Raw genomic sequence first — 16,725 nt, 5'->3', positions numbered from 1 at the left:
TGAATATATATATATATATATATGTATATATATATATATATATATATATATATATATACATTTTTAACTAAAATCTTTGCTCCTGGGGGTCCCTGGAACAAAATATTTTCAGATGGGGGTCCGCACCCAAATACATATAATTTTGGATGGTCCGTGACATGAAAAAGTTTGATGCAGCCCTACAACGCCAAAGTGCAGTAACTACGTTTTTTTGGACACTCCGACTTATTTGTGTATCCCAAAGGTCAAATTAGCCTTTGTGATTTTGGGGGATAAACAAAGTTTTCACGATTTCAAAAAATATTGCAGATCTACAAGCTCATAGCGTGGCACTCGGTGCCGCGCTATGAGCTTGTATATCTGCTATTTTTGAATAGCCCAAAGAAATCTTAAAATGACACAGATGCGTTCCCGGTCTTAATGGGTTATACCTTCATTTGATGCCAGCTACTTTGAAGCCAGCCAGCCCCCCAGTAACGCTGTCGGTCATGCATGTCAATGTTAAAGAGTCACACGTTGTGTGTTGTAGGGGATCTAGAACGCGTCATATAAAAGAACTGTTCCAGAAATAAACAAATCATCCAATTTTACTCATTATGGATATGAAGCATCAACTGAACTAAAAAAGTAAGAATATAGTTGTTTTCTCCAAGCACAGACGTTATCAAATATAACTCAATGTCATAAACGACTTCATTGAAATCTTTCAGTTTTTCTCGCATTCCTAAGGCAATAATGTAATGACCGGGTGAAGTATTTTTTAAAGTATTTTTTGGGTGAAGTACTCCTTTAATGCCTTACTTCGTCGTACGATAGTGTCAAGGAAAAAAAACAAGTGAAAATAGCAGATCTACAAGCTCACACTGTGTCGCAATGTGATGCGTTTGTAGATCGGCTATTTTCACTATTTCAGAGATTTTGTTCCATTTCCTGAAGAGCAAAGTTTTTTTTTGACACACAAGGTTTCCTCCTCGACGACATTCTGGGGACATCAGAACCCAGTGCGACGCTGCAGCAATGGTTCCCAATCGTTGTTTTTTTTCACATCCAGACCCAAAAGATACAATTGGCTTCTCCCCAGCTCCCCAAAATAACAAAAGAATACATCATGAATTTATGTCTTGAGCCCTATTTCAAAAGTAGTGAAAATCGTCGATCTGTTAGATCTGCTATTTTCACAATTTTTCTTAAAAGTTATTTTCTCTGTAATTTTTCTTTTGAAAAAATGAATAGGAAAAACGATATATTTTTTTTGTGCCAGTGGTACTTTGAGGCAGCCGCTGGTCATGAATATCAATGTTAGAGTCACACATGCTAGGCTTATCAGAACACAGTGTGGGGCCACAGCACGACTCTTACAGTGCATAGCACTGTCTGCAATCTGGAAACATTCGCTTCAAAGCGATGTCGAAAATGTCTTACCCAACATGCCCCGGTTCTATTCTAACTGAGAGATTTAATTCATTAAGACCGGGAACACATCTGTGTGTCATTTTTAGATAAATAGCAGATCTACGCGTTATGAGCTTGTAGATCTGCTATTTTCGTTTTATTATATATTTTTTAACTCTGATCTGTGCTTCTGGGGGTCCCTGGAACAATATATTTTGAGATGGGGGTCCGTGGCCAAATACATATGTTGGGGGTCCTTGACATGGAAAAGTTGGAGCACCACTGATACAGTAATATAAGTCTTTTTTTTAAAACTGTTTGTAGAATATATATATTCAAAGATTTTTTTTACGATTGTTCACGATTAAAAAAGAAAATAGCAGATCTACAAGCTCATAGCTTGTTAATCTGCTATTTTTGAATAGCCTAAGAAATCTTAAAATGACACAGATGTGTTCCCGGTCTTAATGGGCTAATGAACTGTGAATGTTCAAAATCCAACATATCCTTCTAGGTTGGAGTTTATAGTCTTTGGAAAGGAATCGGTTTGCCTTCTGAGGAGGATGTAATCATGAACGCTGACTGCGTCTGTGACACGAGAAGTACTCCACTACTACTTGACTCCTTGCTCTGGTTGTTATGTTATCAACACGAACTCAGCAATAAGAACACTCATGAGTCACCTCATCGACATGCAGTCGAGTGATGGAAGAAGTACTAAAAATAAAATGTTTGGGGTCTCTAATTTTATCATTAACCCGCGGGGATGAAACTCGCAATATTTCGATTGAGATCGAAAAACATTACATACAGAAAAAGAATGAGAGCGCGAGAGATAGAAAGAGAGGCCGTCTCACGGCCAAGGACAGCAAAAATTATAATTATTAATATTATATTATTCACATACCTGTCTCCTCTGCATTTGATAAAGTGTTTATAACACGTAAAGCACAAACAGTGACCACACAAACACATGACATAACTTTGGCTTATTTTTATTAGCCTATAAAACAAATAGAACAAGCAGGTCTTGGCTTGTTGAACAAGGCAGGCTACAAAATACAAAGGCCTATAGGCCTAATGAGTTTAATATAACACAATTTTATGCCTACATGAAATTAAGCCTAAGAAGACTCAAACCTTTTTGTAAAGGCTAGAACCTTCTATTGGCTGTTAAAAGCCTCAGCCTTTTGGGCTTACACAAAAACAACCAAATCACAGTAGGCACCGCTACACACACACACACACACACACAGTCACACAGCTGTGCAAATATCAGTAGGCTACAAAAACAATTCTCAGCAGCTTTAAGTTAACTGTGCCACACACAAGTTTCTGAATAAAATAAAACATACATTCAAACGTAGTGTCGTATATTAGCCCTTATTTGCTATATTTTATGAACGGTATGCAAGTAAAACATCTGATATAAATGTAACCTTGCTAAGTAAGCAGAATCATGAGTGTGTTGGGACTTAGCCTAGTGCTTGCATAGATAATCAGGGACACTCTGCTGTAGGTGTGAATGGCATCTACAACTCTATTGTTTGACCTGGTGCCATCAGGTCTAGCTCCCCCACAGCATTTGCTAATGTTCAAAGACGTTGATCAACAGGTGGGGCTCTCATTGACCCCCACCACACATGAACCGTTTGCATTCTAATGTGAAGCTATTGTGTTATAAAAGCTGAACTAAAATGTAACTCAGTACGAGGACAGTTGTCACACGACGTGAGGCTGTCGGGGAGCTCCTGCTCCCTGGCTGCAGGCCAGGGCTTCTGCCCCTGGCTCTCTGCTATGCTGTACTTGATGAATGAATAAACCGAATCATGATGGAAACTCTGGGTCCGCGATGTCTCTCTTCTCCTCAACTTTCTTACAACTACCAGCCTGCTAACTCGCAGTTAAGCCTCAATTACACGACATATGGCGAGCCAGCAGATATTGTTGTACACCCTTTTTGGGGTTGCACTTTACAAAAGAACCTGTGTATTTTGAGGTCGCCGCGGGAGCGGGCCTGGCTGCGTGTGGAGGATTGGATCCATGGGTCTTCCTGCGGCGTGGAGGACCTCCGCGATGCAAGCCGTGGAGACGTCAGCGCGACCTGGGTTTCTACTGTGCCTACGATGAGTGACCTCGCAGCGGCTGCTGTGATGACTGCGACGGCCTCGGGACCACATCTTAGATGGCTACACTTCTCTACTCTTCTCTACTCTTTCCATGGTGGCTGTCGGTGCGCGTGACGGACGGCGTTGCGGAGAACTTGCTGGTCGCAGTCCTCCGTGGGGGGATGAGTTGGAGGGTGGAGAGGCTATTTTTTGGCTAGGAAGACAGATACCACCTGGGACCTGCGCTCAGCTTTTTTTCTGCTGGGGTGCGTGGATATATTGAGAGGGAGACTACGAAAGCAGCATTTTCGGATGGAACACTGACAATGCGGGACGAGAGGTTGTATTTAAAAGTGATAAAAGTGATTTAAACCGCAGAGCGTATTTGTGTTGCCGTGAGTGACAGTGTAAAGCGAGGATTTGTTGTGACACTTTCTGGTCACTGGTATTTAATGTGAGTTTACTGTTTGAGTTATTATTTCATTGAAGATACACTCCTTTTGTATCTGTATGTGGGCATCTCCGTTGGAGTTATCATGTGGAATTAATTGGTACAATGTTAGCTTAGTGAAAAGCTTGAATGTTGTCTTTTGGTTACTAACTGGTGCTTGGCGTGAGGGGACATCGGTCGGAAGAGAAGTTTTATCGTTTGGTGAAATTTATAATTCAACTGTAGACTGTCAGCATTCAAAGTGTGTTTGCTGTGTAACATTTTATTCCAGAGTTTAAGGTTAACAGAGAGACCTGTGAATGTAAATCACTGTATGACTTTATTGTGTCATTTCGATGCCTGTATCTAAGTAGTTTTGTCTGATGTGTTGTTTGTGTTGAATCTTACTGAATGTCTTTCTGTTCTGCTTGAGTTTCAGCCATAGATTGGTCTTGGGGGGTCGTAAGTGAGAATGTTATTTTTGATGTTTTTCTTGCAAACTGTTCTATTTAATATACTTGTTGCGAAAGACGTTAGAGTCTTTCGTGGGGGGATGTGTCGTATATTAGCCCTTATTTGCTATATTTTATGAACGGTATGCAAGTAAAACATCTGATATAAATGTAACCTTGCTAAGTAAGCAGAATCATGAGTGTGTTGGGACTTAGCCTAGTGCTTGCATAGATAATCAGGGACACTCTGCTGTAGGTGTGAATGGCATCTACAACTCTATTGTTTGACCTGGTGCCATCAGGTCTAGCTCCCCCACAGCATTTGCTAATGTTCAAAGACGTTGATCAACAGGTGGGGCTCTCATTGACCCCCACCACACATGAACCGTTTGCATTGTAATGAGTGTGAGCGACATTGTATAAGAGACGTGACTAGTTAGCTAGTACAGTTGTCACACGACGTGAGGCTGTCCGGGAGCTACGGCTCCCTGGCTGTCTCTATGCTATTATGATGCTGCCTATGACGAATAAATGAATGCTGTGGAAACCTGGGAACCTGATGTCTCTTCTCCTCTACTTTAATATCTCAAACCAGCCTGGTAACCGCATTTTGGGCCTCTTCTGACACGACAGTAGCCTATATGTTCAAAAACAGACTGTTCATGACAAGTGCAAATAGACATAAGGCAATAAGAACATGAAATAAACAAACTTAACGGGCATAATAGGCTACTGTTTCAAAGTCAACCACAGCTATTCTGCGCAAGAATCTACCTGAGATTGCTGTGGAGGAAGACCGTCATTGTGCAACATGTTTTTGGCAGCAAGCCCAGATGGGGCGTCCTCCCATGTACTTTGAGAGTCGGATCAGCTATATTAAATGCATTCACTCACAGCAGTATCCATTTGTATATTAGTTATACTTACACTTCCATATCTCTGTTATACGACAGGGTAGAGATAATGTTTTCGCCCCTGTCAGTGTGTGTGTCCATCAAACTGTTTACTCTCTTTCTGGGTCTGTGTCCCTCTCACTCTGCACCAGGCCAGCTTTAAAAGCTGTTAGGTCCGGCGGCTGATGCAATCAGAGCTGCAGGTGTGCCACCCTGATGAGAGACGAGACCTCACGCAACGCTGCATAATCTAGAAAGGTATTAATTTGTATTGTTGTTGCAAACTGACACTGCTGCTCAAATCATGAGGTCGTAAACATGAGGAGGTCCTTAGTTTCACATTACAGGGAGGAGCCTCATGCTAATACTACACTATAATCTTGATTACTCTCTCCGATGTAGGTCACACCGCAAACACAACACAGACTGACAGTTTTCACTGGCAAGAAAGGTAAGCGTATCGATTTTCTCACCACACATGTTGTGGTTGTGTTGTGAAACTTGCTAGGATATGAATTTATTGCCAAATATGAATCGAAATGTCAAATGTTGATGCAGGAGTTTGCCAAACAGTTTAACTGCTGTTGTTATTGTTTTTTGAAGTGGGGGAGGGAGCTGTGCTTACATACATTAGCTAGGCCAGTCACGTATAAACAGCGTTTATTAGCTTCCATCACATCACACATGCCGTAATGCATGTATGGCATGTACAGAAACGCTGTTACCGTACGTGTTTGAGCAGTGAACAAACCCCCTAAATTTCAGGTCGGGCCAGATAATACACAATTTGTATCTAACTATCTATTCTCTCTCTCATTCTCTCACTGCACCCACTGCACCCACCTTATGTGCATAAATACCATCATAATTATTATGTCTTCAACTAATGACCTGCACAAAACTGGTTGAACCGGTATCAGCCTTGATGTATAAGCAAACCAGCGGATCTGTGCCAACACACATTACCAGTGGCGAAAAATTACGTATTTTAACTCGTTCACTGCCAGACTTATTTCTGGCTGTGTTTGCCCACTTTGCCAGCAATTTAGTATTTTTTTAAACTTTCAACAGGTCACACATTTTTTTAATTCATTATGATCGCAAGTCCAATCGTTTGACAAACATTCGAGTCGGAGTCCTTCTCCTGCAGCCCAGCGTAAAAACACTATGTACTTTTTCAGATCGCCACAGACCTTGCTACATCCAGGGCCGGATTTATCGGAGTTGAGGCCCCTGGGCTAGAGATTTTTTTGCGGGCTTTTTTATTTTTATTTCGGGTTTGTGTTACTTTAATTTGGTTAAGTCGGTAGGGTTACTATAAAAAATAATAATAATATATATTTATTTTTTTTAAAGAAAAACAAAGCCGTTTTAGAGGGGGACAGGAAGCAGGCGGAAACTAAAATCTTCGATTGACGTCATTTCCGTATCCGGGTGTGTTACAAAGGTTTTTTCAAAATTACGTTTTTTACGTTCTTGGCAGGGAATTAGTTCATCGTCTCAAAAAGGGGCGTGGCTTAATGGCTCAATAGCGCCCCCTACACAAGTTTGTGCTTCAAGCCCGACAATGCGGTTTCACCTACATGCATGCAAATTGGTACACACCTATATCATGTCCCGACTTACAAAAACCTCTCTTGGAGCCATGACTGAAACCAAACAAGAAGTCGTCCATTTTTAATTTATAGTGGCATTTTTGTGCATTTCACGCCATTTTCACGGATTGTACTTTAACAAACTCCTCCTAGGCGGATTGTCAGAGCCGCCTCAAATTCGCTCAGCGTACACAACAGACCTTAAGGATGAAAAGTTATCAAAAGCTTGAGTTTTCTTAAAACGGCATGACCGTGGCTAAGCATCAAACTTCAATGCCAAACAGGAAGTGAAAATGGCCGATCTACAATTCCTATTGGCTGGGCTTTAAACAGCCACAAATCCGGTTCCCAGAATCTAATACCTATGAAACTTCCTAGGTACACTCAGACGGCCAATATGGACAGGCTGTAATTGCTTAAGCCCCGCCCCCTCTGTGTTCCTATTGGCTGGGCTTTAAACAGCCATTACTCCACTTCCCATCATCGAAAACCTACAAAACTTGCTGGGCACACTTAGACAGACAATAGGGACAGGCTGTAATTGCTTAAGCTATGTAGCCTAACCTTTCAGCTGATTGCCATACAGACTTGTATCGTGGACAGAGCTGCGAGGGCCTGTTCATCGCTGCTTGCAGCTTTATTTAGAATTTAATTTGTATCTATGTTTATTGCTGATATTACATTTCGTTTGCATGATTAAACTTTAAGTAAACAGCACTTTTACACTGCACTGTCCATTGTCAAGTTCATTCCCAATTATGACACTTTTTCAGTAAGTTTTTTATTTTTTGCGATATTACTTTTTAGATTCAGATTTTTATTACTAAACATACATTATCCATTAAACTCTCTATACATTTCGGCTATTTGAAAATAGCCGATCTACAAGCTCACGGCGCGTCGTTGTGAGCCTGTATATCTGCTATTTTCAGAAGATTTTTATACATTATGAAAACTTGAAATGGGACATTCTGCCTACATTAATGAGTACTTCTACTTTTGGTACACAGGAGAAGTTGGAGGGAGTATGGATTCTGACGCTCCACCGAAGGTAGAAAAGAACAAGACTCCTCCGGAGTTTGACGACGACTACCTGAGGGAAGCGGAGAAGAACCTGACCAAAGAGGAGAGAGAGAGTCGCCAACTGGAGAGCTTGGCTCTGAATAAGGAAGGCAACGGTTGGTTCTTGGCTGCGGCGCACCGGGAGGCCGAGCGCTCCTACACGGAGGCGTTGGGCGTATGGCCGGTGTGCTTCAGCAGCGGCAGGGCGGTTCTGTTCTTCAACCGGGCCGCCGCGCGCTTCCACCTGGATCTGAAGGACCAGGCCATCGCCGACTGCTCCAGAGCCGTAGAGCTGAACCCGGACTACGTGCAGGCTATCCTGAGGAGGGCCGAGCTCTACGAGAAGATGGACAAGCTGGACGAGGCTCTGGGAGACTACAAAATGGTCCTGGAGAAAGAGCCGGGACAGACTGCAGCCAGGGAGGCCTGCATGAGGCTGCCGCGGCAGATCCACGACAGGGACAAGAAGATGGGTAAGCTGAAGGACCTGGGCAACATGTTCCTACGGCCATTTGGTAGGGGTGCAATACGTTAGTCCGACAGACCATTCCTCCGACAGCGCATGCCTCCGACGTTTACTATACTAACCCTATACCTAACCCGAACCCTAACCCTAACCGCACGCGGATGCCACATAGTCGGAGAAATGGGATGTCGGACTTACGTATGCCTCCCATTTGGTAGTTCCTATTTTTTGCCATAACTTTTGAACGGTTTGTCACACAGACTTGTGAGTCGCGTCACTTGATTCGGTTGAGAGTCCTTATCCTTCATTGGAGTTACATAACCCTGCCATGATATGCGTTTAGTAAAATATGATCCTATTCATTATTTTAATTAATGATTAGGTCGGGTATGTATCTAGGGCTTTTAACAGCAATAACTCCGGTTCCCAGCATCGAACACTTACAAAACTTCCTAAGTACACTTAGACGGCCAATGCGGACAGGCTGAAATTGTTTAAGCCCCACCCCCTCTGTGTTCCTATTAGCTGGGGTTTAAACACCCATAACTACAATTTCCAGTATGCTAAAGGTTTAAAAATTGGTAGGTGGTATTACGGGACGGGCTGTTATTGCTGAAGCCCAGCCCACCTCCTGAACAAAGGTTGCACAGGTATGACAATGGACCTGGGTGCTGCAAGTGCATCAATGCTTGGCAGTGTTATAGCAGTGTTTAACACTTTAAATGGCCATACTTCAGTGACCATTGCTCTTACCAGCACAACATAGTACTAGGTATTAAGGTGTGTGACATCACATTCTCTTTCTATATTGATCCATTGATTCACAAATGGCAGTTTTGTTTTTCAACAAGACATAGGCTATTTGAGTTATTTATGACTATCAGCGATGCTTCAAATAGATGCCACATATTTATTATAGGGCAATCCCAAAATAATGTTTGTATTGTGAGCTTTCATTTTCACGAGATGTGATGATGGGTTTTAGTTGCAAATCATCCTCTTTAATCATCAACAGGCAACTTCAAGGATTCTTTTCACAGTGAGAAACAATGCGTGAAGAATAGGGATGGTATCGTTAGGATTTTTACAAGTCCGGTTCCGGTTCTGCTTATCGGATCCGGTTCCTAACGGTTCCATATTTAGTTCCATAATGGTAAAACAATAAGAGGTCAAATGTTTATTCAATAGAGATGCACCAAATGGAAAATTCTTGGCCGAAACCGGATACCGAATACAGGAAACACTTGGCTGAAAACCGAATAGCCGGAAATTATTAATAAAAAAATATATATATATACATTTTTTAAAACGTTTTTTTGTTGTTGTTGTAGGCTTCAAAAAAATCTTCATAAAAAGATTAGACCCGCACACAACTGCTCACTTTGTTCAGAGTTTAATAAAAAGAGCAACGTTTCGGTCCCTTCGGACCTTTCTCAAGCTGGGGTATAGACAGGTTGACAAACATTTTATACTTTCTGAGGCTATGACAGCCAATCAAAAGAGGTCAATGTGATCATTCATTCAGACACCTGCGTCTTAAAGTAGTCATGTGACTTTTGTTAAAGTACACAGTGCCTTAGAAAATCCTATACATGTATTATTGAAAATAACTCATGACAATAATACACAGGAAAAAAGTCATACCAAAATAAAAACAGGGAAATCAACAATAGTGATCATATCATGAGGTCCTACTCAAAATAAGAGTGGAAAATAATAACAATAAGAAAACAATAAGAAAACAACTACACAGAAACAGGCAAAGAAGTTACAACATTACATTCAATAAGAATTCATCATTAAGCCCTTTCGGGTGAAGTGTTTGAAGTGTGAATATCCAGTATGCTTCCCTCTGTTTAAGTAGATGATCATGGTCACCACCTCTCCTTGGTAGGGGGACTTGTTCTATTAGACTAGGCAGAATTTCAGAAAATGTGCTTGTATAAAATGCTGAAGGCATTTCGTGTTTATTTTTGGTATACAACATTTCTAGGGGTATTAAGGGGTGCTGAATCCAAATCTGCTGTATACCCAGCGCAAAAATGTCAATTAAGGCCTCAAAATTGAGAAATTCAACATGGCCGCCAGCGCCAGGACCTCTTTCCAAAAAAACAGGTGCGAAACCCACATTCTTTATTCTACTGACATGAAACTTTTCACAGAACATCTGCACTTATGGGGGAAGAAAGTAGGAATATAGCTGGGGTGCAACCATGAGAGTAACAGGGTGTTTTTGACTGTCTAACTGTAATCTTTGTATAGGCGAGGATACAAAAATGACATTTCTTCAGTGTTTGCAGGAATACTACAGCAATTTGGTAATAACTGTACAGTGTTGGACACCAACATTGGAATCCCCCAAGTCTTAGCTTTCTTCAGGTACCAAGTTTATGCCAGTAGCCCTTATAAGTCTGGATATATAAGCATTTTAGTGTAAGCATGCTGTTTTAGGAGAATTTTCAAAAGATAAATGGTCTATTTAAGTGCATATCTTTTTGACTAAACAAGGTAGAAACATGAATGAAATGTGTTTTTATATGTTTGAGGAATGAGGAATTTAAAATCATATCCTGATTTTAGATCAGTTGTGAAAATGTTGCTTGAAACTCATATTTATAGCAGAAACGGTGGTCGTTATTGATGCATAACTCATCAACCAAATAAGAAAGAAAAGCAGAATGATCCCAGGCCATGGGTTTATTCATCAAATGTATTGTCAGTCATCAATTGTATTCAGGTAGGTGTCGCAGGTGTCTTGCAGTTGCATGATTCATCCATTTTTCCTGAATAGAATAGAATAGATTATAAATATTATAATAAAATTAAAAATATTATTTTACCATATCAATATAAGTCAATGTACGTTTGAATACTTGTTACAGTAATCCTTACAGTGACATCTTATTCGCACTCTTCCTCAGTGTTCCGGCAGGTGTTGACCTTCTTACAGTTGCATGCTTCAATTCATGCCATTTGACTCTTCCTGAATAGAGTAGAAGAGAATTGAAAGATTATAGCCAGCTCTCGTACAAGTATATTCGAACACATGATACAATTGTCCTTACAGTGATTTATTCTGTTCCTTCATACCTTTTTTTCTCTCTGTTATACTGTAGGCATATGTTCACAATTTTGTTAACAACAGTCTAGAATATACAGTCTTGCAGGTGAATATGCTCTACCACATCATTTTACAATCTAATAACATTGATCACTATCAGCAAATCCTTCATACATACCTGCAGCTGCAGCGTTGGCTGAGGCACTCCTTGGTACACCCACATGAAGTGAACTCCCTGCAGGCTTTAGGCATGGGTGGCAGAGAGAGTAGCTGTGGGACTAGCTGCCCTTCCTTGTGTATCCACCCCATTTCATCAACAGCTGGAAGATTAGGGTGAGGCAGGTGAGCTTGGTTCCAGATGCTTGCTTGATAGTGCGAGCGCATGATGTGGAACTTCACTGCATCCGAGGTTGGTGGCAGAGTCTCTTGTGGACGGCCTTTGCAGAATAACTTGACTCTTGCTTTGTTGCACGTATCCACCTCAGGCACACCATAGATCTTGCAGACGAATCTCTCTGTTGATGTCACAAGATCTTCTGTGAAAGGGCCCTTCCCAAGGCCAGCAAGATCAGTGTGATGGTGCTCGAACACCTGCCAGGCTTTTTTCTTTCCGTGACCACTGAACTGGGACACACTGTCACATCCGGTGAGGGCATGGAAGGCAAGGATTGTGTCCAGTTGATCATCAGATAGTAGCTTTCGAATGTCATGTACTGGCATATATTTTGGATCCTTCGATGTCCCAGCTTTCATGTAGAGATGTGTACATCTGATTCTGTCATAGTGAGCCAAGAGTAGAAGCAGCACATCTGTGTCACGCGCTGACACAACGATTGTTTCCATTGGGGCCTGGATGCAGTGTAAAATCAGTCGTGTATCAGCTTCCTCATGGTCAGCACTCAGAGAGGAGACTTCGAGATCTGGATCTGTTGACTTGACAGTTGTGGCTTCAGCAAACCCCCCTGATACTACTATTACAGGTTCATCATCCGGGCAGTGTTCTATCAGGTGGTTTGAGAGTAGTTGAGCGAGATCTGATTTGTTGTCTTCAAGGGCCATGAAGCTTGACCAATCGGCAGGAAGCGGAACAGACTTGTTCTTGATTTCACGGCGTACTGGTCTGTGGCGCTGTTTACGTTTCACCCTTGTGCCTGTTTTGATGGATTGGTCATGGTATCTGTCAAAGACAACATCTACCCTCTGGTATTTGGCTCCCATCTTCAACACGGTGTCAGTGAACTTGTTGGCATAGTCACCAAATGTTGTAGTGTCAGGTGGCTTTCCGAGTGCCATTACCAGAGCTTGGCCATCAATGACCAGGCAGCTGGGTCCCTGAAGGGTAAGATCTGCAGGGGTTTTGACTTGTTTCGTCAGTATATTTGCCAACACAGACTTGTTGGTGGAATGTAGACTCCCGTTAGTTGTGGCCAGAGATGGCGGGATGGGCATGAGCTCATGCTGGAGGATATTGTCAAGGTCTACTTTACGACCTGCTCTGTAAGCTGTGATTAGCCTTTGTAGAATCTGCCTGTCCACTTTGATGGTGTTTTGCTTGTTCTTTGAAAGTTGCACAACTTCATACAAAGAGGCAAATGTCTTGGCTTTGTTCTTTCGAATGGGTGATTTCAGGTTCAGGTGCTGGTCACTATCAGGAGGTTCACACAAACGTTTGTCCACAAACATGTTCAGTTGTGCCTGTCCAAGGTGTTCTGCGCCAAGTAGGGATTCTTGAATCTCCGGAGTGACTATGTCCTTGTTGATTATGTTTCTCAGTGTGTCACCACCATCTTGAAACACTCCGTGCTCTTTCAATGACACACAGAGGCTGCTTTCATCAGCGTCGTCTCTCTCCAATCTACTCTTCGTGCACTCGGTGTGTGTGTACACATCGTCTTCTTCGTCTGTTGTCAGTCTCAGCATTGTTGTTGTCTGAGAAGCTATGACTGTTCTCAGATTATATGACAGTGTCCATCTCCTGAGGGATGTTTCTATTCTAGTGATTCCTACCAAGCCTCCACTCTTTTTTCCTGTAGCATTGAGCCACTCTGTACTTTGATCCGCTGAAACTTGATTGAAGCTTCGATCACTGCGTTTTACAACAAAGTTGCCTTTCTGAAATTCGAGGAGGATTCCTGGTGGGAGAGCAGACATCTCAGCCAGGTACACAGTACCCCATCGGGCGTAGTTGATATGATCGTATCTGAAGAGGAAGGGCAGCATACGTTTGAAAGCATACAGGTGGAGATCCCACAATCCATCACGTTGTGCTCGTGTAAAGTAGACCATGGTCATGTAGTCCCACCAGAATGCAGTGTTCGGGTCATCAACTACAAACGATGCAGCAAACTCCTTCATGGGCTGCTGGAATCTGTCTGTAGAAAGTAAGTCGACCATCTGTGCGATGTCATCAGCATCTGTTGATTGGCAGAGATCTGTGAGCTCAGCTCTCAGGGTGACATCAACTCCGTCCAGATATGCATAAAGCCGTGGGAGTAGTAGCTGCCAAAGAGCCTGCAGGGTAAGTTTGTGGGTCCTCATGGCACGTGCATACCCCTTTCCTGCCATGACATGCTGAGCAGCATTTGCTCCCAGAAGATCACACTTGACCCATAGCTCACTCAGGCCAGAATCAGCCATGTGTTGTCCAATCACACCCAAGAAGTTCATGGCAATGTGAAGGCCTCCGAGGCAAGGGATAAGCACATCCTTGTATTCTTCTACTGACCACTTCAGTTCCAATAACTTCGGATAAAGTGCCTCGTCCACTGTGAGAATGACATGTTGTTGTTCCATTGATTTGGCGACATGGAGCACTCGCTTGACGACTGTGTTCAGTGTATCGAGTTCCGATGCAGGAGCCTGGATAATAGGCAGGTACCCTACTGTAGTTTTCTCTGGATTGACTGTGCTTGCCTTTTCATTGAACAATGTCCAGGAAGGCATTGGTTTCAGGGATGTCCTGGACATGTGGAAAGCCATATCAGTAGCTTGTGCTTTCTGTGCTGCGGGACATTGCTCAGATGACTGAGTGAAACAGTCTGCTGCTATTACACCACTGAATGGACGCTCTGTGATTCCTCTCTTTGGTGCAGGTATGATATCAGTCATTGCCTGGGGGATGTTGAGGGTTTCTGACTTGGAATGAAGATCAATCCCTTCCAGGAGATCACCTTCAGGGGGACCACGTTGCCAGGCAGCCACTTGAGTGGCATGGAATGTCCCTTTTCCATCTAGAGTGTACTCGTTGATGTCGACATTGTCTGTTGAGAAATGAACAAAGCGGCCCTTTACTAGATTTTGTGGAACAACAGCACCGTTATCATCCATGGTCTCCAAGGTCTTCTTAGCCAATGCAGTATCAAGTTTGAGTACCTCACGGTAATTCATAACATGACCTGCCTGGTGAAACATGTTTACCAACTCCTTTGAACGTGTGGCTTGATGAAGGCTACTGGCCATTCCTATGTGCTTCGGAGTGAGGAACTTGTCTCCACTGGCTGTGTACATAAGATCCTGTGCAATGCTGAGGACTCTAAGCTGTCGTTTGGCTGTGTTCTTATCATCATCATCAATATTGTCATCCTCCAGAAGGCGCTGACCACCTAGTAACAAGTTTAGGAACATGTAAAGGCTGTTGGGTATGCTGTCTATTGCTCTGTTTTCACTGATGTCTATCCCTTCTTGTTTGGGATGAGAGAGCATGTCCCTTCGGATCTGCAATGCCACATGCACCATGTTCAGGAACATATCTTGATCCTCATGTTGGAATGTAGGAATGACTCTCTCAATGTCTGCGGAGTCATTTTTCACCATTGCTGATACTGGAATATGCCGGTATTTGGATGGAACCAAGACAGTACGAGGTTCATTTCGGGGCTGATCATGCAGTACAACAAAGTCGTATATGCCCTCAAGACGATCAGCTATTTGTTCCTTGAATGTGTTCCTTCTGCTCAGAAATCTACATGGTATATTCAGTTGAGCCTCATTAGCGAGTGTATAGTACCGGTCCCACACATGTACAAGATCCAGAATATCCTCTTGCTTTGCTGATTGTTTAAGTTCTTGGCAAAGCCACTCCAATGGCAAGTCCGTGCTCGTAAGTGATACTTCTTCCAGGCGTTTGGTTCTACGTTCGAACTTGGTCTTGCAAGTCTGGTGATAGCTCCCTTCTGCAGCAGTAAGATCATTGACACAAGATAGTCGTACTCTTAAGAATGAGTCATACTTTGCTGCTTGTAGTATTTTGCTACTGACTCTCAAATCTTGTATGTCATGTAGTGCTTCTTTACGAACTTCTTGGCAAAAGATACATTGCTTCCAATCCATTGGAGGGATTTCGCTGCGTAGCCTAACATATTGCGTAGTTGCTGTGGATGCACATGACATTTCTTTGGCAATTCTTCGATCCAGCCTTCAACTTTTCAATTTTACCTTTATTCATGTATTGCGCTCGGCAATTCTTATGCCATAAGAAATGGGGAGGCAAGTCTCCTTGAAATATCTCTGTAAGTCGATTAGTTGCATCTCGAAAATTGTCATTGTGTAATTTTGACCGGAGTTCTCTGATAGTGTTTGCTGACTGGAGGCCATCCTCACTAACCTGCATGAGATTTAGCTTTTTGTCTTTCTGACAGATGATGCACAACTGCAGCTCCGTTGACACTACACTTTCTGTCGCTTCAGCCATGGTTTCAGTCGCCAAGTGACTAATTCAAAACTACAAGAAGATTTTGATAATCTTAGGATAAGAATACAAACTGTAAGACCTTGTGACAAGGCCAGTTTTGCTACTAGCTGTGACTGCAGCTACTAGCTATGACTGCTTCAGACCTTGATTACAAAATGTCCGGCACCTGGTTAATTGGTGCACCTGGGGTGAGGCCTTAAAATGGTGGAGTGTAGAGAACACAAAGAAAGAACACAGATGAGCACAGAGGGATTGACACATTTAATTCATGTTTGTACTTTGCGTGGTCACACTTGACTCATTAAGCCCCACCATTTATCTTTTGAAAATTCTCCTAAAACAGCATGCTTACACTAAAATGCTTATATATCCAGACTTATAAGGGCTACTGGCATAAACTTGGTACCTGAAGAAAGCTAAGACTTGGGGGATTCCAATGTTGGTGTCCAACACTGTACAGTTATTACCAAATTGCTGTAGTATTCCTGCAAACACTGAAGAAATGTCATTTTTGTATCCTCGCCTATACAAAGATTACAGTTAGACAGTCAAAAACACCCTGTTACTCTCATGGTT

At 42.5% G+C, this 16,725-nt stretch overlaps 1 protein-coding gene across 1 annotated transcript; it reads left to right on the top strand.

Annotated features, from left to right (window-relative positions):
- Positions 1–7,897: 7,897 nt before the first annotated feature.
- LOC311059526 (tetratricopeptide repeat protein 1-like) lies at positions 7,898–8,467 on the top strand (the record flags this gene model as incomplete). The annotated part of the gene is made up of 1 exon (XM_084077538.1): positions 7,898–8,467. One exon carries the CDS (start codon positions 7,898–7,900, stop codon positions 8,465–8,467), a length of 570 nt encoding a protein of 189 aa, XP_083933664.1.
- Between the last annotated feature and the right edge of the window lie 8,258 nt (positions 8,468–16,725).

The sequence above is a fragment of the Gymnoscopelus microlampas genome (assembly GCF_963454915.1).
Source record: "Gymnoscopelus microlampas genome assembly, chromosome: 14".
Classification (NCBI taxonomy): Eukaryota; Metazoa; Chordata; class Actinopteri; order Myctophiformes; family Myctophidae; genus Gymnoscopelus; species Gymnoscopelus microlampas.
The sequence above is the reverse complement of the archived record's forward strand: the minus strand, read 5'-3'. Positions and strand labels throughout refer to the sequence as shown.